The sequence below is a fragment of the Muscardinus avellanarius genome (assembly GCF_963383645.1).
Source record: "Muscardinus avellanarius genome assembly, chromosome: 18".
NCBI classification, from domain to species: Eukaryota; Metazoa; Chordata; class Mammalia; order Rodentia; family Gliridae; genus Muscardinus; species Muscardinus avellanarius.
This window is the reverse complement of record NC_137804.1, coordinates 20,270,495-20,292,882: the sequence shown is the minus strand read 5'-3', so window position 1 is coordinate 20,292,882 and position 22,388 is coordinate 20,270,495. Positions and strand designations below refer to the sequence as shown.

The following is a 22,388-nucleotide window of genomic DNA, read 5'->3' as shown; positions in this document are numbered from 1 at the left end:
GTGCAATGAAGCTGAAGTAGAATGTGTGGTTTTTGCAAATGCTTTAACAGCTGATAAAATTTTACATTTGTAAAATTAATATATTGTACTGGTACAAAAATAGTTTTAAATTATATTTTAAAAATCTCCCAATCTAGTGGTGTGTGTGTGTGTTTTTTTCTAGCAGTCTGAGGTTAATAAGAGAAATGCATGATCTAGCATGGCCACCGACTATATCCTCTGCTTAGCACTTGAACTTAGCTTTCACCAAAGACATTTAAAATTACTGTCATTAAAGCCGGGCGTGGTGGCACAGGCTTGTAATCCCAGCATTTGGGAGGCTGAGACCGGAGGATCATGCACGCTCGAAGCCAGCCACGCTGGCTTAAGAGACCCTGTTTTGAAATAAAGTATAAAATAGGTCTGGGAGTGTAGCCCGGAGGTAGAAGGGTTTCCAGGAACCCCAGTACCACAAAAAACACCCATACCCAGCCGGGCATGGTGGCGCATGCTTGTAATCCCAGCATTTGGGAGGCTGAAACGGGAGGATCTGGGTTCACAGCCATCCTTAGCTACTTAGGCCCTTTGCAACTCAGTGAGACCCTATTTTAAAATAATAAATAAAAAAATTAGGGCTGGGGGTGTAGCTCAGAGGTAGGCCCTGGGTTCCATCTCCAGTACCGAAAAACAAAAACAAAACACACACACACACACACACACACACACACACACACACACACACCATACCCCAGGCCTGGCGAGGGGGTGCACATTTGTCATCCAGCATTTGGGAAGCTGAGACTGGAGGATCGCAGTTTGCAGCCAGCCTCAGCTACTTAGTGAGGCTCTTCACAACTCAGTGAGACCCTGTTTCAAAAATAAAGACTAAAAAATAGGGCTGTGGGTGTAGCTCAGAGGTACAATGCCCTGGGCTCAACCCCCAATACCGCAAAAACAAACAAAAAGCCCACCTAGACCCCATCATGGAGAGGTTTTCAAGAGGAAAGACGATGTTCTCTTTCCTGTCCTCTACATCTTACACTGTTCCTCACTGATTGCCTATGAAAAAGATCCATGCATGGGAGACGGTTATTGATCTGCAAAATAGAGAAATAAGGAGAAAGATAAAAAAAAAAAAATACAGGTGATTTTTAAATACCTTCCAAATGAGCTTTTTTTGTGTGACACTGGAGATTGAACCCAGGGGCATTCTACCTCTAAGCTACATCCTTAAACCTATTTTACTTTTAACTTTGAAACAGGGACTCACTAATTTACAGAGGGCTCCATCTTACACTGTTCCTCACTGATTGCCTATGAAAAAGATCCATGCATGGGAGACGGTTATTGATCTGCAAAATAGAGAAATAAGGAGAAAGATAAAAAAATACAGGTGATTTTTAAATACCTTCCAAACGAGCCTCTTTTGTGTGACACTGGAGATTGAACCCAGGGGCATTCTACCTCTAAGCTACATCCTTAAACCTATTTTACTTTTAACTTTGAAACAGGGACTCACTAATTTACAGAGGGCTCCGCTAAGTTGCTGAAGCTAGCTACAAACCTGTGACCCTTCTGTCTCAGTCTCAAGTACTGGGGTTACAAGTGTCTGCCACCACACCTGGCCCCGAGTGAGTTTCTAATATTATTCAAACTGCTGTCTGTGAGCTGGGCGTGGTGGCTCACGCTTGTAATCCCGGTACTTGGGAAGCTGAGACAGGAAGGGTCGCAGGTTTGCGGCCAGCCTCAGCTACTTAGTGAGGCCCTCTGCAACTTAGTGAGGCACTGTTTCAAAATAAAGAATAGCCAGGCATGGTGGTGCATGCTTGTAATCCCCGCGCTTGGGAGGCGGAGACAGGAGGATCGCGCAGGTTTGAAGCCAGCCGCGCTGGCGTAAGAGACCCTGTTTCAAAAATATAAAATAGGTCTGGGAGTGTAGCCCGGAGGTAGAAGGGTTTCCAGGAACCCCAGTACCACACACACACACACACACACAAGCACATGTTCATATACGTACTTTCTACCTGACAGTTCCCTTGGTCCTTGGGCCCTCCTACAGTTCACAGGTGACTTCAGCTTAAGGATCCTATCTTTGCTGTCAGTCTCCTGCCTCCTGCATTTGACAGATGGACATATGGTGTTATACTCAAAGTCTGGGACCCCAGAGTGACAGAGACCACCACCGCACACAATAATGCAAACAAGAAGGGGCTTATTGGGAAACTAGCTCGAGCTAGGGTCCAAGTCCCTCCAACGCAGTGGAGTCTTGACAGGGACCCCGAGTCTTTGTTCCAAGGCAGTTTTATACATTTCAGTCACTCGGGCTGTGATTTACAAAGGAGTTATCTTTTTTTTTTTTTTTGGTGGTACTGGGGTTCCTGGAAGCCCTTCTACTTCCGGGATACAATCCCATGGGCTACACTCCCAGACCTATTTTTTAAAACTTTTTTTTTATGTGGAAATAGGGTGTCTTAAGCCAGCGAGGCTGGCTCCGAACCAGCGCGATCCTTCAGTCTCTGCCTCCCAAGCGCGGGGATTACAAGCGTGCGCCACCACACCCGGCTGCAAAGGAGTTATCTTTGAACCCAAAGGAATTTTTACTGCTGTTACCACAAGCAATGACAGGATACTTGGTGCCTCCCATTTGGTTCGTGCCTCCTGGGGTTGGTTGGGAGTTTTTCATCCTGACCCAGGTGCCAAAACTGGCACTTAACTGTGAGTTGTATTCCTGGGATACTGAAACGCAGGCCTCGCGTGTTTGCTGTGTGGATGAAGCCTGTCATGGCCCCACTTCGGTCCTACGATGGTTTCACCTTACAAATATGGAACAGTAGGAAATTTAACTTCTTACACAGTGGGGCTGTCCAGTAGTGGATTAGGCGAAACGTTCTAACAAAGCCTTTAGTTTGGGTTGAAGTCAGATGTTTTGAAGATTTGAGTACACCCTCAGTTCATACCAAGTTTGTGACCAAGCAGTAATTTATCTCTTTCCAGATTGCTGTTAAAAGTATGGAAGCACTGTCCCTATCCCCCCACACCAAGCACACTTATACATTTGTGAACTATGGGCACAGCTCAGCATCCTTTCTACATTAAGAAAAAAAAAAGGAGGCATCACTAACGTACAGTAAAATGGACAGCTCGTAGGCAGTCAATTTGATTACTTTTTTTTTTTGGTGGTACTGGGGTTCCTGGAAGCCCTTCTACCTCCGGGCTACACTCCCAGACCTATTTTTACATTTTTATTTGGAAACAGGGTCTCCTAAGCCATTGCTCGCGGCTGGCTTCGAACCTGCGCGATCCTCCTGTCTCTGCCTCCCAAGCGCGGGGATTACAAGCGTGCGCCACCACACCCGGCCCAGTTTGATTACTTTTGACGGTTGTATTTACAGGTATATCAGCTAAAGACAGAACATATCCTTCCACCATCCAAGGAGAGCTCCCTTATGCCCCTTTCCAGTCTGCTCCCAGCAGCCACTCAATCACCAGTTTTGTCTGTTCTTTGGTCTCAATATAAATGGAACCAGTTGTACTCTTTTGGTCTGGGCAACAATGTGGTGACATATATCAGTTCATTCCTTTTCCTAGCTGGGTAGTACTCTGTTGTTGGAATATAATACAATTTATCCATTCAACTTCAGGGGATATTTGGTTAGTTTCCAGCTCTTACAATAAGGCTGCTGTAATCATTTTGTACAGGTCTTTTTATTTTGTGTCAACAACCGAAGAGTGGGATCGCTAGGTCACAAAGTAGATATGGACTGAATTTTATAGGAAGTTCCTTATTCACTTATTTGTATTACCCTGTCAATCTTTTTTGAAGCTAGTTCCAGTATTCATTGTTAGCTGTTCCTTTCAGGTTTTAGTTATAAATGGCACATTTACTCATAAATTACAAGTTTTCTCATAACCATACTAGTATTTCTTTCTTTCTTTTTCTTTTTTTTGTTTGCAGTACTAGGGATGGAACCTAGGGGCATTCTACCACCAAGTTACACTCCCAGCCATATTTTTTATTCATTTTTTTTGCGGGTCTTGAGATGGAACCTAGGGGCATTCGACCTCTGAGTTACACCCTCTGCCTTATTTTTTCTTTATTTTGAAACCGGGTCTCAATGAGTTGCAGAGGGCCTCACCAAGTAGCTGAGGCTGTCCATGAACCAAGATCCTCCGGTCTCAGCCTCCTGAATGCTAGGGTCACAAGCATGTACCACCACGCCCGGCTTTTATTCTTGATTTTGAAACAGGGTCTCACTGAGTTGCAAAGGGCTTTACTAAATAGCCGAGGCTGTCTGCGAACCGTGATCCTCCTGCCTCAGCCTCCCAAGTACTGGGATTTTAAGTGTGTGCCACCACGTCCAGCTCTGACTTTGTAGTTCTGAGGATGGAACTCAGGGCCTCATAGGTGCCACAGCAAGTGTTTTACCATTGAGATAGACCCTCAACCGATATATCATATTATTGATATAACTATTGCCCAGGATGGGGGGGAAGGCTGAAAGTTTTCTATAGGATGCTAAATACCAACTTCCAAGATGCCAAGACCACAATCTCTTAGTGTGACCATGCAGCTATTTGTGAACCCATCTAACCATCCTCACTCAAGCACGTTTCTCCATCTTTTCTGTAATTACGAAGCTGAAATGTTTATTATGTGTACCTTCTTGCAGAATACTTGTCAACAATTGTCGGCTTTTAAGACTAAAATGTTACTAGAAAAGACATGTCAGATGGAGAAGAAATGCAAGACCAGCGAGTTCAGAGGCAAAAGACTGATGGCAGGTTGGGTGAGGGCTGATGATGTTTGGGGGTCGAGCTGGACAGGCTTAGGCAACACCCTGCTAAGGAGCCTGAACTTCAGCAGGAGGCCCAGGAGAGCTGCAGAACTTTAAAGACAGCACTACTTTGTAAGTAATGGAAGGCAACAAACTTGCTCTTTGGAGTCTGGTTTATTTTGATAGCACTGTACAAAGACAAAAATAATCTACATCTACCAACATGAATAAATCTCAAAAACAGTGTTACAAGTCAGTTGTAAAAGGATATGTACAGCCGGGCGTGGTGGCGCATGCTTGTAATCCCCGCGCTTGGGAGGCAGAGACAGGAGGATCGCGCAGGTTCGAAGCCAGCCGCGCGCGCTGGCTTATGAGACCCTGTTTCCAAATAAAAAAGTATAAAAAATAGGTCTGGGAGTGTAGCCCAGAGGTAGAAGGGCTTCCAGGAACCCCAGTACCACCAAAAAAAAAAAAAAAAAAAAAAAAAGGATATGTACAATATATACAACAGGGTCCATGTAAAACCTTAAAACAGTACTTAACACAGAAACACTGAGCATACAAAACAACACTGAGGATAAAGGCTGACAGTGGGTTTGAAGAGGGTGAGAGTCAAAGCTACAGCGAAAAGCAGAAGAGGATGATGTGTAAACTGGGAGACCATCAGTGATCTGGACAGGAACTGGCAAACTCTTGATACATGGCCGAAAGTAAGTGTTTTAGGTTTTATAGGCCAAAAGGCAAAATTTGAATGTTAATTTTCTTTCAACTGCTTAAAAACATCAACACCTTGCTCGGCTCGTAGACTATCCGACGGCCGACGGTGCTGGGATTGGGCGGTCCTCCCACCGCTGCCCCACTGAACTTTCTGTGATGTGGAAATGGCCTGCAACACAGGAACCCCCAGCCGCTCACATGTAGCTACTGAGGCCGAGAAACTGAATTTTTAGCACTTTCTTTTTTTGCAGAAAAACAGATTTTTAATTACATTATTCTAAGTTAAGACAGCCAGTCTATATGATTTCCAAGAATTTAAAGAACAGGAATAAAAGGAATGGTTGAAAGACTGAAAAGAGAGTGCAACTGAAGAATATTTTGGGTAATGAAAAGAACTGCGGATGAATGACACAGAATGCACAGAGACAGAGACACAGCCAAGGAAAGGTCATCTGGTAAAATTAGATATTACTTTTGGTGCTGGGGATTGAACCCAGAGCCATTTTACCTCCAAGCCACCCCCCCACCCTATTTAATTTTTATTTTGAAACAGGGTCTCACTAGGTTGATGAGTCTCACTACTTGCTGAGGCTGTCCTTGAACCTGTGGTCCTCCTGTCTCAGCCTCCCAATTATTGGAATTACAAGTGTGTGCCGCCACGCCCAGCTAGATTTTTCTTTCTTTCTTCTTCTTCTTATTTTTTTTTTTACTATGGCCACTCAGGGCATCAGTCATGCCAGCAAGTGCTCTGCCACTGGGCTACATCCCTCACCCAGATGGGATTTTCTGATCTTGGGCAATGAGAATAGTGAAGGCTAGAAATAAGACCACCAGACAGCTGTTCTGCTTGATATCTAGGGAACAGAAGGAAATCACAAGCACGACCTCATGCAAATTTTATTGTTCTTTAAAAATAGACTACCTACGGTGATTGAAAGCTCAAAGGGGTATATACAATATAGATATCAAATTTAATGAACTGAACTAACTCCCTCATTGGTTGATCGAAAATGGAGAAAAGCCTTCCACACACCCAGCGTTTTAGACTTCTGACTAGGTAAGGAGCTGTTCCAGTGTCGTGACGTAGTACTGTCCGACTTGCCAAGGAACTGCTTTGAACAGCACACACCAGGTTCCCACCAGCCACTGACCCAGTCCTTGGGCCTAAACAACCACCGGTCCTCTAACCATCTCCCCATACACATTTCACCTTCAGAATTAAATACATTTGTATCAGGGAGCCACAAAAGACTTAGGGGTTACCTTCCTGTGAATGTCAAGATTTATTTTACTCAAAAATTATAAGGATTTATAGGTGTTCACCCTATCCTAACAAATCCTTCAATCGACTATCTCCCACTTCAGAGAAAAATAAAGCTGCCATAGATTAGAAGTAAAATGCCTTAACTGAAGTAATCACTAATTTCCAGAATCTTGCAACTCAAATTTAAATACTTACAAAGAATAGTTCTGAAGAAATGTTCTTGATTTAGGGTCCTGCCAAGAGAGTATTCTGTGGCAGCAGCTCCATCTGCTTGTGCCCTATTGCATAGACACTCTTATTCAAGCAATAACAAAGGGTGTGGGATACATTTAAACTGCAGAAAACAAAAATGCTTTATTGTATTTTCTTCATGCTCTTTTTAGAACGACGCCTCAAATCCTTTTTCTGCTTGAAAATAGGAGAATTCAAAAAACACAAATCTGTAAAAGGGTCCCCTCTTCTTAGTTTCCTGAAAAGGTGAAAAGAGGTCTTAGGCATAATCATAAATAAATATCCTAGTACAACTTGTTCTCTGTTATAAAATTATAAAATGCCAATTTTAATGTCTCCATTTCAGGTTTTTATCCAGTTTTTTATTTTAAATAAGACTCATTGTAAGCCGGGCGTGGTGGCGCACGCTTGTCATCCCAGCATTCGGGAGGCTGAGACAGGAGGATCAGGGTTCGCAGACAGCCTCAGCTACTTAGTGAGGCCCTCCGCAACTTAAGCGAGACCCCGTTTCAAAATAAAGAATAAAAACATAGGGCAGGGGGTGTAGCTCGGAGGTCGAATGCCCCTGGGTTCCATCCCCAGACCCGCAAAATTAAAAAAAAGACCCACTGTGGAACGAAGCTCCGTAACCCCACTCCCCCTCTCGCAGGTGAGAATCGTCCCACAGACAGACACTTACGAAGCGAGCGTGGGTTCCTTGTAGTTGACGCTGGTGGTGCAGCGGCGCTTAGGCAGGCACACGACTGCACCTTCTTTACTCTTCTCTGGAGAAAGAGAAAATCTTCCGATGCTTATGGGATACGAGGGGGTGTTGGTGATATCCTTCAGACCACGATGAGGCGACCGGTGGGTCTCAGGCAGCATGCCTACGGAAACAACTTTTTCTAAATATGATTCCAAGAAAAGAGAAAAAAATAACAGGAATAAAATGATACTCAATCACATATACTAAATGTGCACAAAATGAGGTATTTTATAACCTGGGATAATGCGTTTCAAACTTTAATATGTTTATGAATTATGACTCATCAGGGGAAGTTATTGAAGAGAGGCAAATCCTTTTTTTTTTTTTTTTTTTTGGTACTGGATGGAACCCCGGGGCATTCTACCTCCGATCTACAACCCCAGCCCTACTTTTTATTCTTTTATTTTGACACAGGGTCTCACTGAGTTGCAAAGGGCCTCACTAAGTAGTAGCTGAGGCTGTCCGCGAACCGCGATCCTCCTGTCTCAGTTTCCCGAATGCTGGGATCACAAGCGTGCACCATGCCCAGCTGATAGAGGCAGATTCTAATTTGAGAGAATGGGTATAGCCGAAGATTCTGTACTTTGAACTGTTTTCAGGTAAAGCCGATGCTGGTATCTGGAGACCAAGCTATTTTAGTGTTTTTTCAATGTATACCAAGATGGCAATGATAGCATAAGGAACCCCAACTACTTAGCTTCAATAAATATGAACCTTTTGCCAGTCTTGTTTATTTATTCTTTGTGAGTCTGCATGTGTGGAACCGGGGACTGAACTCAAGAGCACCCTACCTGAGCTACATCCTAGACCCTTTGACACAGCCTACTGTGTTGCCCAGGCTGACCTCTGATTTGTAATCCTCCTGTCTTAGCCTCCCAAGTAGCTGGGATTACAGCCATGCGCCACTGTACCTGGCATGAATGGCTTATTCTATCATTACAGTATATTTTAAAAAATATATTTGCAAGCTAATATATTTGCATAATTACTTGACTAGAAAAACTGATATTTTTTTGCTTTAGTTTCCTTATAAACAAAATAAGCATGACAACTCAGAGTTGTCTGAGGACTAAATGAAATACTGTGACAATTTTTGAGAATGATATTACCTGACTATGCTAGTTTGTTTTATTCTATTTTATTTATTTAATTTGTTTATTTTGGTGGTACTGGGGTTTCTGGAAGCCCTTCTACCTCCGGGCTACACTCCCAGACCTATTTTATATTTTTATTTGGAAACGGGGTGTCTTAACCCAGCGCGGCTGACTTCGAACCTGCGCGATCCTCCTGTCTCCGCCTCCCAAGCGTGGGGATTACAAGCGTGCGCCACCACGCCCGGCCTATAATATGCTAGTTTGGCCATACTAACTAACGTTCCAGATGGAAGTCTGCAGGAAGGTGCAGAGTGTATTACCAATAAATGAATCATGCCTAATTTTATTTTATATTTTTGTGGTACTGGGGATTGAAACCAGGTGCATTCTACCTCTGAGATACCCCTTACCCCAAAGTCCTATTTTTTTAAAAAAAATTCTTTATTCTTTATTTTTGAAACAGAGTCTCACCAAGTTGTAGAGGACCTCAATAAATTACTGAGGCTGTCCATGAACCTGGATCCTCCTGCATCAGCCTCCCAAGTCCTAGGATTACAAGTGTGTGCCACTATGCCCAGCTGCCTGATTTGAAAAGATCTAGTGAGAGTAAGATTTTCAGCCAGGTATGATGGTGCACGCCTGTAATCCTAGTACTTGGGAGGCGGAGACAGGAGGATTGCAGGTTTGAGGCCAGCCTCAGCAACTTAGCGTGAGATCCCGTTTCAAAATAAGAAATAAATAGGGCTGGGGTGTAGTTCAGAGGCAGAATGTCCCTAGTTCAATATAAATACCATTAAAAAAAGCAAGCGTTAGCTGTCTTGCAAAAGAATACTAAGCCGGTAAATTTAGGAAAAAGTTACTTGGTCTCATTAGCCCATTCTTATTAGCTAGAAATTTATTTATTTATTTATTTATTTATTTATTTATTTATTTATTTATTTATTGTGGTACTGGGGGTGGAACCCAGGGGCTTTCTACCTCTGGGCTATACTCCCAGACCTATTTTATATTTTATTTGGAAACAGGGTCTCACTAAGTTGCTGAAAGCCTCACTAAGTAGCTGAGGCTGGCTTTGAACCTGTGCGATCCTCCTGTCTCAGCCTCCCAAGCACAGGGATTACAAGCGTGCGCCACCACGCCCGGCTAGAAATTTATTTTAAATTACAGTTCCTGTCAAATAGTTTGGTTTCATAGTCAAGGGCTGCTTCACATGAGTGTACTAAAGATCTTTTCATGACAGCCAGGAGTGGTGGCACATGCTCATAATCCCAGGATTTGGGAGGCTGAGACAGGAGGATCGTGGTTCGTGGACAGCCTTGGCTACTTAATAAGATCCTGTTTCAAAATAAAGAATAAAAAAAAAAAAAATAGAGCTGGAGTGTAGCTTGGAAGTAGAACGCCCCTGAGTTTCATTCCCAGCACACACACACACACACACACACACACACACACACACACACACACAAAGCTTTTCATTTTGCTCTAATCCCATAAAAGTGCCCCCCAGGCCTCATTTACTGAAATAAAAATGCTGTTTCTATGACAAGTAATATTTATTGTTAAAGAAGATTTAGATTTGTAAGAGAGAGTTAACACAATTGTGATTTCCACTCCTTGAGCCCCACTATGAAGCTGGACTGCAACTCCCCCAAAGACAGATGGCTAGGCTCTAGCCCTCCCAGAGACAGATGTAAGCGCAGTGTGTGAGCCCCAGGAGTTGTCACTACCACAGACAGTGCAAGTGCAGGAAACGTGCCCGTCACTCACCGGAAGGAGCTCCTGCTGGCTTAGACCCCTCTGCCTCTTTCTCATCGGGAGGTCTTAAGGCTCTTTTCGATCGAGGCCTGGTGACTGGTCTCCTGTCTTCTGCTAGGGCGGTAAGAGTTTGGGGGCACTTGCCCGGGGGCACGTAGAGGTCATCGGAATCATCTGCGGAACCGCTGGATTCACAGGCGCTCGCCTCGGACGCACTGCCGTTTTCTCCCCTGTCGGGATCATCACTCGCTTTCTGTCGGAAAGGAGTCAGATGCACACCTTCTTCCAAATTAAAATTGTAAGCATCACATGCAGATCCGTCCGACTTTTGAGGGGAAGCAGTTTGTTTATTTTCACCCCTGCTCCCTTTCTGCTTTGACGTAGGTTTTGATTTTCTCCTTCTGTTAGCCCTCTTTCTCTCTTTCCTCTTTTGTCCTTGGGCTTCTTTATGCTGACTTTGAGTTTGTTCAGACTGAGATTCTAAAGTGACCACTTTTCTTTTACTAAACGTTCCTGGGTGAAGCCGCCTTGGTGATAAGTTAACGTGGTCTCTGTTCCACTGACAAACATTTCGTTCTACATTTTCAGGTTCATGAGTGTTTGCTGCTGAGTCTATGTATCTAATTCTTTCCAGCTCAAAAGATGTCTCTGCCAAATGACTGGTATGAAAATCATCCAAGGCGTTGGACTGACTTAGATGATTAAAATCTTTCTTTAACTGGCGACGAAGGGACACAGTTCTAGGTAAGACAGTATCAGTAGACCTAGATTCATCTGGATTCAAATCACCTCCCAGTACGTCCTGAGAAATAGTAGGTACTTGCTCTGAAAATTAAAAAAATAAAATAAAAGAGAGGCTGAGACCAGAAGATCACAGTCTAAGGCCAGCCTCAGCAACTTAGGGATACCAGGTTTCCAAATAAAAAAATAAAGTAGGTCTGGGAGTGTAGCTTGGAGGTAGAATGCTTCTGAGTTCAATCCCTAGTATGAAAACAAACAAAAAACCCAGAAAAGATATTCTATGGTGTTTCTACATTTATTGCAAGTAAATAAAAATCTGGACGATTTCATATTTCATCTATTGACTTGTCAATGCTCAACAGATTATATCTGACTTGTGAAAGAATTGTACATAATCTTTAAGAATATTCTAACAGGGAGTTGGGCACTGTGGCCCAGGCCTGTAATCCTCGTTACTATTACTGGGGAGACTGAGACTAGAGGATAAACACTCCAGGCCAGGCTTGGCAACTTAGTGAGACTCTGTATCAAAGTGAATAATGAAAAGGCTGGGAATGTAGCTAAGTAGACAAGGGCTACTTGCCCCGTTCATCCCCCAGAACTGGGAGGAGGGGAGAAACGCTAACATGGGGTTGTATGTGCTCCTGTCTCGCTGGGCATGGCGGCACACACTTGTCATCCCAGTACTTGGGAGGCTGATACAAGAGGATTGCAGGTTCAGAGCCAGCCTTAGCTACTTAGTGAGGCCTCTTGCAACTTAGACCCTGTTTTAAAATAAAGAACAAAAAATCGGGCTGTGGGTTTAGCTCAGAGGTAGGATGCCCCTGGGTTCAACCTCTAGTACTACTGAAGAACACAACCCCCACCCGCAGATACGAATAGTCTCTATATATCCGTGATTCAAGTCACAGGAATAGAACCTTCCTTCCAAAGTGGGACAAATACATTGAGAAAGTGGAAACTAAGGTGTTCTTTGAAAAATGAACATGATCTGAATAACCGGAAGATATTTCAGGTAAGAAATATAATCTGGAAAAGAAGGATATCCGATTTTGCTTATCCCAACAGTATCCCTGCTTAAAAACTTAATACAAATAGGAAATAAAGGCACAGGAACTTAAAGGTAGCAAGGAGAGCATAGTTTTGGAGATTGGCTTTGAGTTTAAACCCTACCTCTTACCCACCTATATTACTTCTTATGAGATGCTCTATTTCTTTGAGCCCATACAGAAAGGAACTGACTATACCTGTATTACCAAGAGGTGGGAGGGTTAAGTGAGGCAAAGTATGTAAAATACCTAACACGAAGTGGGGCTGGCTGCAGCAGCAGTTATAGCCAAGGCTTCTCATTAAACACATGGCGCAATGGATCAATGTATTTTATTTATTTATTTTATTTTTTATTTTTGGTGGTACTGGGGATAGAACCCAGGGGCCTTCTACCTCCAGGCTATACTCCCAGACCTTTTTTATATATTTTATACTTTATTTGAAAACAGGGTCTCACTAAGTTGCTGAAAACCTCACTAAGTAGCTGAGGCTGGCTTTGAACCTGTGCCATCCTCCTGTCTCAGCCTCCCAAGCATAGGGATTACAAGCGTGCGCCACCACGCCCGGCTGGATCAACGTATTTTAAATCTGTATTAGTCTTTTTAAAATAAACTGATTTGCTTTTAGCAGAATAGCAGATGAGCAGACTTAAAAGAATTAGAGAAACTTAATGTTGTTTACAAAGATATTGCCTGTAACATTTTTAGATTTTTCCTTGAATTACCTTCTCTCTGAAGAGATTCTCCTTGCCCTGGCAGATCAGTTTCTTCCACAGGAGCTTGCCTTAGAAAAAAAACCAATAAAAAAATAGAAATTTATTTAGCAATTATGTAATAAAAACAAATATTTTCCTAAATTATAAGCCTTTTCTTTAGTATTTCATAATTCTATTGCAACCCAATACATCTGTTCTGTATCAAAAGAAACCAAAAAACATTTATGCTGAGTATAATGGCAGCTGATTTATTACAAATGACATTCATCTCCCACTGGAAGAACTGCCACACCACGCTGGAGAGCCTGAAAACCTGCTCTAACCTCTAACTCAACCTATGTCACTGAAGAAACTGCGTGTGTGCGCGCGCACACGTGCGTGTATTTTCTTTAATTTCTTTTAGTGGTACTAGGGATTGAACTCAGGTCATTCACCCTCTGACGTAAACCCCCAGCCCTATTTCAATTTTCCTTTGGAATCAGGGTCTCGCTAAGTTTCTGAGGGCCTTGCTAGTTGCCAGGCAGATTTGATCCTCCTATCTCAGCCTCTCAAGTACTAGGATTACAGGCATGGACCATTATGCCCGGCTGATCCGGGCATAATGTATGTATGTGTATGTGTGTACACATACATACAAAAAACCCATTTTTTTTTTTTTTTTTTTTTTTTTTAGTACTGGGGATTGAACCCAGGGGCATTTTACCTCTGAGATATATCCCCAGCCCTATTTTTTATTCTTTATTTTAAACAGGGTCTCATTAGGTAAGAGGGCCTTACTAAGTAGCTGATGCTGGCCACGAACCTGTGGTCCTCCCGTCTCAGCCTCCCAAGTACTGGGATTACAAGCCTGTGCCATCACACCTGGCTCGATTTACATGTTTTTAAAATGCAATTTGGTCACTCAACTAGTTAAGAGACTGATTTATCATTAGAAGAGCTGATGTCTTGGTAACACATGCTTTTATGGTGAACTCCTCTGAAGTTGTTTAACACTGGTTCAGGAAACAGATTTTATGTTCAAAACCTAACAATCTTCTAAAATCTTGATTACCTCATGTTACTTTTGCTCATATTCTATTAGATCTTAAAAATTCAACAGTCTAAAAACTACTAATAAGGGATGAGGACGTGGCTCAGAGAGAGAGCGCTCGCCTGTCACTCACAAGGCCCTGGGTTCCATCAGCACCACCCAAAGCAAAAGCACAACAAAGAACCCCAAAACCTACTGGTGAAAAGTAATCCATGGCGGGGGGAGGGGGCATTTGTGGCTACTTTTTTTCTTTGAGACTGAACCCAGGGCATTCTACCTCCAAGCTATACCCCAGCCCTTTCTGTTTTTGTTCTGAAACAGGGTCTCACTAGGTGGCTGAGGGTCTTGTGTCTCGTCGCATTACTGTGATCTTTCTCTCAGCCTCCCGGGTACTAGGCTTACAGGTGTGCACCACCAGGCCCAGCATTTGTGGCTGCTTGTGTGCGAAGGGGTCAAACTTGAAAGGAAATGAACTGTGTGAGGCAGTAGTTCTCACCTCAGAGCATATGCTCTTTGGGGATACTTGACACTCTCTGAAACAAGCTTTGCCTCACAACTCGGGGACAGGAGCATTACTGGCATTGCGTGGGCAGAGAATGAGGATGTGGTAACATACCATATCCTATAGATGGCAAAAGGTGTTCTGCTTACAATGTCAAGAGTATCTAGAGGGAGAATCCTGGGACTGTGGGAAGGGCAATGCTCTGTATCTTAATTGAGTTTTTGATACTACAGGTATACATTTTAGTCAAACTTATTGAACTGTGTAATTAAAATACGAGTGTTTTACTATATATGATCAAATCTCAGTAACTCATAAGCAAAATCAGGAGTGGTGGCACACGCTTGTAATTATAGTACTTGGGAGGCTGAGACAGGAGGATTCACAGGTTTGAGGACAGCCTCAGCAAATAGTGAGATTCTCTTCAACCTGCCAAGACCCCGTTTCAAAAATAAAAATAAAATAAAGCTGGAGGTGTAGCTCAAAAGTGGAATACCCCTGGGTTCAATCCCCAGTAAAACACACCCACAACAAACAAACAAACAAACAAACAAAACTGATATATAAACAAACTACATTTGATCCAAGAAAAGGGTATATTGGGTCTGACAGAAAAAGCAATTGGACTAGCTAGACAGTATGACAGCTATGTTAAATATAATACATTGCTATATATTTTTTCTTAAATCAGACTATTTTTAGGAGTGTCAAAATGTCATCATTTTGCCGAGCATGGTGGAGCACGCCTGTAATCCCTGCGCTTGGGAGGCGGAGTCAGGAGGATCGTGCAGGTTCGAAGCCAGCCGCGCTGGCTTAAGAGACCCTGTTTCCAAATTTAAAAAAATATAAAAAATAGGTCTGGGAGTGTAGCCTGGAGGTTGAAGGGCTTCCAGGAACCCCAGTATCACACACACACACACAAAAAAAAAAGTCATCATTTTATAACAAATTCTTAGAATAAAAACGTGATACAGAGAAAAGTATGATTGAAGGAATTAAATTCTAGTAAAGGTTTTTTTTTGTTTTGTTTTTTGAGGTACTAGGAATGGAACCCAGGGGCGTTCTCCCTCTGAGCTACACGCTCACCTTATGTTTATTCTTAAATTTGAAACAGGGTCTCACTGAGTTCCAAAGAACTGCACTGAGTAGCTGAGGCTGTCTGCAAACTACAATCCTCCTGTCTCAGGCTCCCGAGTGCAGGGATTACAAGCGTGTGCCACCACGCCTGGCTAAGGTGTTTTAGTCCTAGATGTAACTACATGTAAGAAAGCTCTAACTTGGCTATGTACAACAGAATTTCAGCATATCAAATTTTCTTAAATATATTCTCAAAAGAGAAAGCATCCCAATACGCATCAATAGGATACAAACTCCCTTCTGTAATGAAGCACAGAAGTAAATCTTTCTTGGTATTAGTAAGCATAATAACAAATTTGATACTAACGGTAAATCCGTCACAGACATAGCCCTGGTGTTGCCGTCATTATTGGAGTCCGTTCCTGAGGGACATATTTCTTGGTTCTGTTATTGTGTTAAAAGAAAACACTGTTACAATGAGGTATTTACCGCAAAGCATACATTTATTCAACAGTACGCACTTACTGATGGTTTGCTATGGGACCAGGCACTTTTAGGAGCTGGGACTGTAACTGCTAAGACTGGATCAAATCATAGCCTCTTAAGCTTACTAACTGCTGAAGATGAACAAGATTTGCCGAGAGAATATTCTTAAAAAAGGACGTAAAGAAAGAGCTACAGACACAACTTTAGAGAGAGGTAAGTGCTATGAGATGAAGTGACCAGTGACCCGGAGCAGCTGCAGTTAGAATGACTCGGACCCGCAGCCTGAAGGCCAGAAGGAATCAGCCACTGGGAGAGAAGGTGAAGCGGCAGCAGCAAAGCCAAGTCGTGACACTGCTGTGAGAGGGAGACGGGCCGACGTGGCTGGAACAGTCACGCCAGCAGCCGGAGGTGGCCATGCCAGGCAGACGCTGTGGGCCCGGAGAGCCACGAGCACAGGATTTAGTCTACGTGTGGCTGGAAGCCACTTAAATACAAAGCAGGGAAATAAAGGATAAGTTTTACAAAGATCAGCCTCAGGTGAGTGGCGTGGTGTGCGTGCCTGCCATCCCAGCTCCTAGGAGGCCGTGGTGGGAGGATAGTGAGTTTGAGGCTGGCCTTGGCAATTTAGTGAGGTTCTGATCTCAAAATAAAAAGGGCTGGGATGTAGCTCAGTGGTAGAGCTCTAACCTAGCACACGTGAAGCCTTGGGTTCAATACTCAGAACTGTAAATGAAAGAAATAACATAAAATAAGAAGACAAGTCTGGCCACTGCGGGAGGCATGGATTAAAAGGGGAGAAAGGAAGGGATTTGGAGGTGAATCCCACTGGAAGGCCTTGAGATCATAAGTCACACACAAGGACTGAACAGGTCTGGAGGTGAGGACAGTGAGGCAGAAGGCAGCCTCTCGGTTTTGGCCTGAGCAAGCGAGCAGGCTACGTGCTGAGCAAGAATCACCGAAGGTAACTAATTACTGAAGATTCCCAAGAATTGCCGAAGAAGGCAAGGTACGCCAGAGAGGAAGCAGAGTCAGCTAAGTGCCCTTTAGAAATAAAGCAGCAGCCAGCAAAGCAGACTGCCTGGGACAGTCAAGAAGGCAGGGGCACCAGGCAGCACGATGCCAGGAGGCCAAGGGCTCGGGCTTCCAAGAGCGAGCTCTGCTGCACTGACCGAGGTCAAGAACAATCAGAAACGACCGCGGGCTGTGATAACACCGAGGACCCGCGGGCCTGGCACGCAGCAACGATGGACTGGTAGGGATGGAAGCCGGGCGAGAGCACGCTCAAACACGCGTGAAGGCCGAGGGACTGAAGGTAGCGACACACTGTTCTTTTTGGAAAAGTTCTGCTGTGAAGGGAAACAGAAATGGGGAGAGAGAAAGGAGGGAGAGGGGGGAGAGGGAGAGAGAGAGAGAGAGATATGTGACCAAGGCAGGTTTCATTTATTTTCTACTCCTCTCAAGGCAAGAGCTACTAGAGCACCTTCGTACGATGGCTGGACTTATCCAATTGATCAAGTGCAGGGAGACAAGAGGAGGAGTAAACAATTTTCCAGGAGCAAAATCCTAAAGGAGGTGAGAGGAAGAGAGTGTGATGATGCACAAGGGGAGAGCCGGCTTCTCACAAGCAGGAACACTCTGCCAGTGTGCCAGAGGCAAGATGGAGGACTCCAATGGAGACAGAGGCAGAGTTGTAGAGCTGTGTCAGGAAGAGGAGTCCCAGTCCAGTTCCTAAGTCATTCTTATTTAATTCAAACTGACTTCCGGAAGTGTGATCAATATATGATGTATTGACTTTATAATAGACGAAAACTGTTCATCAGAAATAAAATGGCTTGCGCTTGTAATCCTAGTACTTGGGCGGCTGAGACAGGAGTATCTCAGGTTCAAGGACAGCTTCAGGAAGCAATGAGACTGTCATCAGCCTAGTGAGATCCCATTTCCAAATAAAAACTAAAATCAGACTGGGGGTATAGCTCAACGGCAAAATGCCCCTGGGACCAATCCCCAGTACTGCAAAATAAATAAATAAATAAATAAATAAATAAATAAATAAATAAATAAATAAATAAAATAACCAGAGATTAAGCTGGGCCTGGTGGCACACGCTTGTAATTCCAGCATCTGGGAAGCTGAGACCAGAGGATTACGGTTCATGAACAACCTCAGCTACGTAGTGAGGCCCTTTGCAACTCAGTGAGACCCGGTTTCAAAATAAAGAATAAAAAATAAGGCTGGGGTTGCAGCTTGGAGGCAGAATGCCCCTGAGTTCCACCCCTAGTACTGAAAAAAAAAAAAAATACAAAAAACCCAGAGATTAATTATTTGGAAAGTACTTTGGCTTCCAAGGCCATATTTGAGCCTCTTCTTTGCAACCTTGGACATGAACAAAATCAGATTAAATATTTGGTAAGCATGGGCCAGGCGTGGTGGCGCACACTTGTAATCCCAGCATTCGAGAGGCAGAGACTGGAGGATCGTGGTTCGCAGACAGCCTCAGCTACTTAGCGAGGCCCTTCGCAACTCAGTGAGACCCTGTTTCAAAAAATAAAAAAACTAAAAAATAGGACTGGGGGGTGGAGCTCAGAGGTAGAAAGCCCCTGAGTTCCATCCCCAGTATCACAATCAATCAATCATCAATCAATCAATCAAATTTGGCAAGCAAAATATTCAGGCTCTTTCTTGTTTAAGCGTAGTCTTCCTTATTTAGTCAATTAGTAGGTTGAAAACAATTCTTCAAAAACCAGTTACATACTTTCCATTCTCCAATTAAAGATAGTTCTTATAAAACCCAACTGGACCTGGCAAAATTACACAGAAAAGCTAAGACGAAACTTGAGACAACAGTGATTTAAGCTTCTGGACTGGTCTACCTCAACTATCCCTTTCAGGCCTTTAGTTTAGTTGGTCTATTTTTGACTCCGCTGAACATTCAAAGGGAGGCCAACGGTGCAAAAGGCTAAGCCGTTTCTTCTGCGCACTGTCTCACTACAGAACTAGTTAGGCAGACACAAACTTCAATCATCTACAGGATTCAAGTTTTCTTAATTGGTCATATGCAATACCTGTGCTGGAGAATGGAAGGGTGTTTTGAATCAATTTGCTAATAATAGAGATACCTGTAATTAACTTAAATAATAAGTTGATCTAAAGTACTTATCCATGGGTTAAATTTCTTCACCAAGAAGAACACAATTTCAGTCTTTATAATGACAATACCTGGGCAGGTTCGTCCATCTGTTGTGAGGAAAGTTTCTCTTTCAGTGTATGTAATTCGTAGGTCAGGTAGTAACATTCTTTTCTCAGCTGTAGGATGATCTCTTGGGCTTCTCTCACTTTGGATTTCTCATTTTCCAGAGCTAAAACTAACATTCTGTTGTTGTTTTGGTAATTTTTCAGCAGTGTAGAAGTGTTGGCTAAGAGAAAATAAATTTATCCGTTATTAATCATATACCTTAAAAGTGATATGCAATGACAAAATAAAAATTGCTTATGGAGCTGGGCGTGGCGGCGCAGGCTTGTAAATCCCAGCATTCGGGAGGCTGAGACCAGAGGACTGTGGTTTGTGGACAGCCTCAGCTATTTAGTGAGGCCCTTTGCAACTCAGGGAGACTCGGCTTCAAAATAAAGAATAAAAAATAGGGTTGGGGTGTAGCTCAGAGGTAGAATGCCCCTGGGTTCTATCCCTGGCACACACACAAAAAAAATACTTACGGATCACTTGGCACGGTGCAGCTATAAAGGACTTGCGCTTGCTTATCTCGGCCAAGTTTTTATTCCTTTTCTCTTTCATTCGCTTCTTTATTTCTTCAAGACTATCTTGAAAGGACTTTTTCTGGCACCGTTCCTTAGCCATCTTCTGCCTGAGAATTTAAAGTAATAAAAACACTCAATTATTCTCAGATAATACCATCGACTATAAAATTTAAGACTCTAAAAAATACAGATGTTCATACAGAAGTGCACACAGTACTTGGCGAGCACCCCCCATAAGATCCTGCAGTTTTAAAATCTCATTCACAGTTCGATTCCCGGCACATGCCTGTATCCTCAGCTACGTGAGGGGAGGAGGCAGTGAGATCTCATATTCTAGGCCAGCCCGGGCGAGACGGTGAGATCCCACTTCAAAAAACAAACCAAACAAAAAAACAGACGTTAAAATCAAGTCCGTCGCATACACACAAACCCTATAAAACCTCATTCATATTTTTGCCCATAATTTTATTCTCAGCTACTTTATAGGAAAACTTGATTTAATATTGTTTTCCCACTTAAACGTTCAATAACATGTCACTCATTGTTTAACAAATATTTATCGGGGGCTTACTATATTCTAGGAAGTATGGGCCATGCCTATTAGGAGTTTTTTGGTTGTTGTTTTGTTCTTTTGAGAACTGGTTTTGCTACGTTGCCCAAGCTGGTCTTGGATTTGTGGGTTCAAGTGTTCCTTCTGTCTTAGTCTCCAGAGTACCTGGGACTACAGGTTGTAGCACCATACCTGGCTTATTATTACATTTTGATGCCATATTATTTACATTTTTCATAATGTTTACGGTCGACTTTTAGTGCTTAGGCTTACAGCATTAGTTCAGAGGCAATTATATACATGTCTGGGTTTGGTTTCCTATGTTTCTCTACTTATTAATTTATTAAATGAGGCTGCTAAATTTACTGGTCTCTTTTTGATACTTTTAACCCAGTATCACTTAAGAAAGGCACATACTCAAGAAAGTCAAGGTGATTCTCAGAGGTTTAAACTATGAAGCACTACATACAATTTTACATACAATTTTAATTGGCTGCACCAATTAGACTCGGAAAAGGCCCGAAGCAGGGCCAAGAAACATGCTAGTATTCTCAGTTATTACTCAAAGTTGAAACTGCTAAACTCCCAGTAAGTTATGAATGCAGCAAATGGGATATTAAATAAAGACTGTTGGCCATGTAGTTAAAAGTAGCGAAATGCACACCGGCAATATAATATGCTATTGGGTATATAAAAGAGAAGTGTATTAATCTTATTAATCTTTGAATGTTGCACACCTGATATGCTTCCATTAGTCAGGCTACTTTTCATCAACAATTTTTATCCGACACTGCACTTTGCAGATCTTAAAATTGCAAAGAAAAATTATATTTCTTGTTTCCTACCATCCATGCATGCAATTTTCACCAAAGAAGATACCTTCATCTCCTTTTAGTCAAATATATTCTTAAATTTTATATTTTCCGGAGTATTTTCTCCAGGCCATATTTTCCTCTCTGCAGTGTCTGAAGTCTTGACTAGATATTATAGATCTGGTTCAAATATGATGCATGTAACGCCGGGCGTGGTGGCGCACGCTTGTAATCCCCGCGCTTGGGAGGCTGAGACAGGAGGATCGCACGGGTTCGAAGCCAGCCTCAAAGCCAGCCTCAGCTACTTAGTGACACCCTGTTTCCAAAAAAAAAAAAAAAAAAAAAAAAGGTCTGGGAGTATAGCCCGGAGGTAGAAAGCCTCTGGGTTCCACCCCCAGTACCACACACACACACACACACACACACACACACACACACACAAACCAAATATGATGTAAAACGTTTAGTTAATATATCTAAGCAAGTTAAAAATCACAGTATACATTTGATATAAACTGTACTTCCTGTCTAGGACAACAGTGTTAACAGGGAGTGTGGTAATACAAATCAGAGTGCGGTGGCAGTGCGGCATGATAGCCTCAAATACGGAAAGGGGTCTGTATTTAAAAGAACCTGGAATCGTTGCTGTCTGCAACGAAGGGTATCCCACTTCACCAACACAAATGGCTAGTTTTTGTGTCTTGGGTTTAAGCAGGGTTCCTACCTCTTTCAAGGACTTTATGTGCACACCATTTAATCTACACATCCGATCAAGGCAGGAGGTTCGGGTCTCCCTATAGAGAACTCCGGCGTTGCTCTACCCCAGCCCTTTTTATTTTTAATTAGGAAGCAGGGTCTCGCTAAATAGCTGAGGCTGGCCTCGAACCTGCAGCCCTCCTATCTCAGCATCCCAACAACTGGGATTAAGGGTCCTTTATTTAACAGAAGAGAAGGAAACATCGGCCAGCTCGGATCAGCGGGGCTGTGAAGCAAAGGGCGCAGGGTCAGTCTGACTTCTTAGCCCGAGCTTCTGGCTCCGAATTCAGAAGCCCACGGACGCCCGTGCAAACCCGCGGCCTCCTTCTTCCCTGGAGAAGCCCCAGGGCGCAGTG

At 43.1% G+C, this 22,388-nt stretch overlaps 2 protein-coding genes across 2 annotated transcripts; both read right to left on the bottom strand.

Annotated features, from left to right (window-relative positions):
* Positions 1 to 7,089: 7,089 nt before the first annotated feature.
* LOC308276249 (shugoshin 1-like) lies at positions 7,090 to 20,017 on the bottom strand (the record flags this gene model as incomplete). Its single annotated transcript, XM_080714875.1, has 6 exons — positions 19,873 to 20,017; positions 19,378 to 19,574; positions 16,043 to 16,119; positions 13,076 to 13,134; positions 7,646 to 7,832; positions 7,090 to 7,204 (listed from the first exon to the last, which is right to left on the bottom strand). Exons 1-6 carry the CDS (start codon positions 20,012 to 20,014, stop codon positions 7,090 to 7,092), a joined length of 777 nt encoding a protein of 258 aa, XP_080571001.1. The 5' UTR covers positions 20,015 to 20,017.
* LOC308276892 (shugoshin 1-like) lies at positions 10,565 to 12,660 on the bottom strand (the record flags this gene model as incomplete). Its single annotated transcript, XM_080715850.1, has 2 exons — positions 10,565 to 11,385; positions 12,600 to 12,660. The coding sequence occupies 2 exons, from the start codon at positions 12,658 to 12,660 to the stop codon at positions 10,565 to 10,567; spliced, it is 882 nt and encodes a 293-aa protein (XP_080571976.1).
* Positions 20,018 to 22,388: the final 2,371 nt, after the last annotated feature.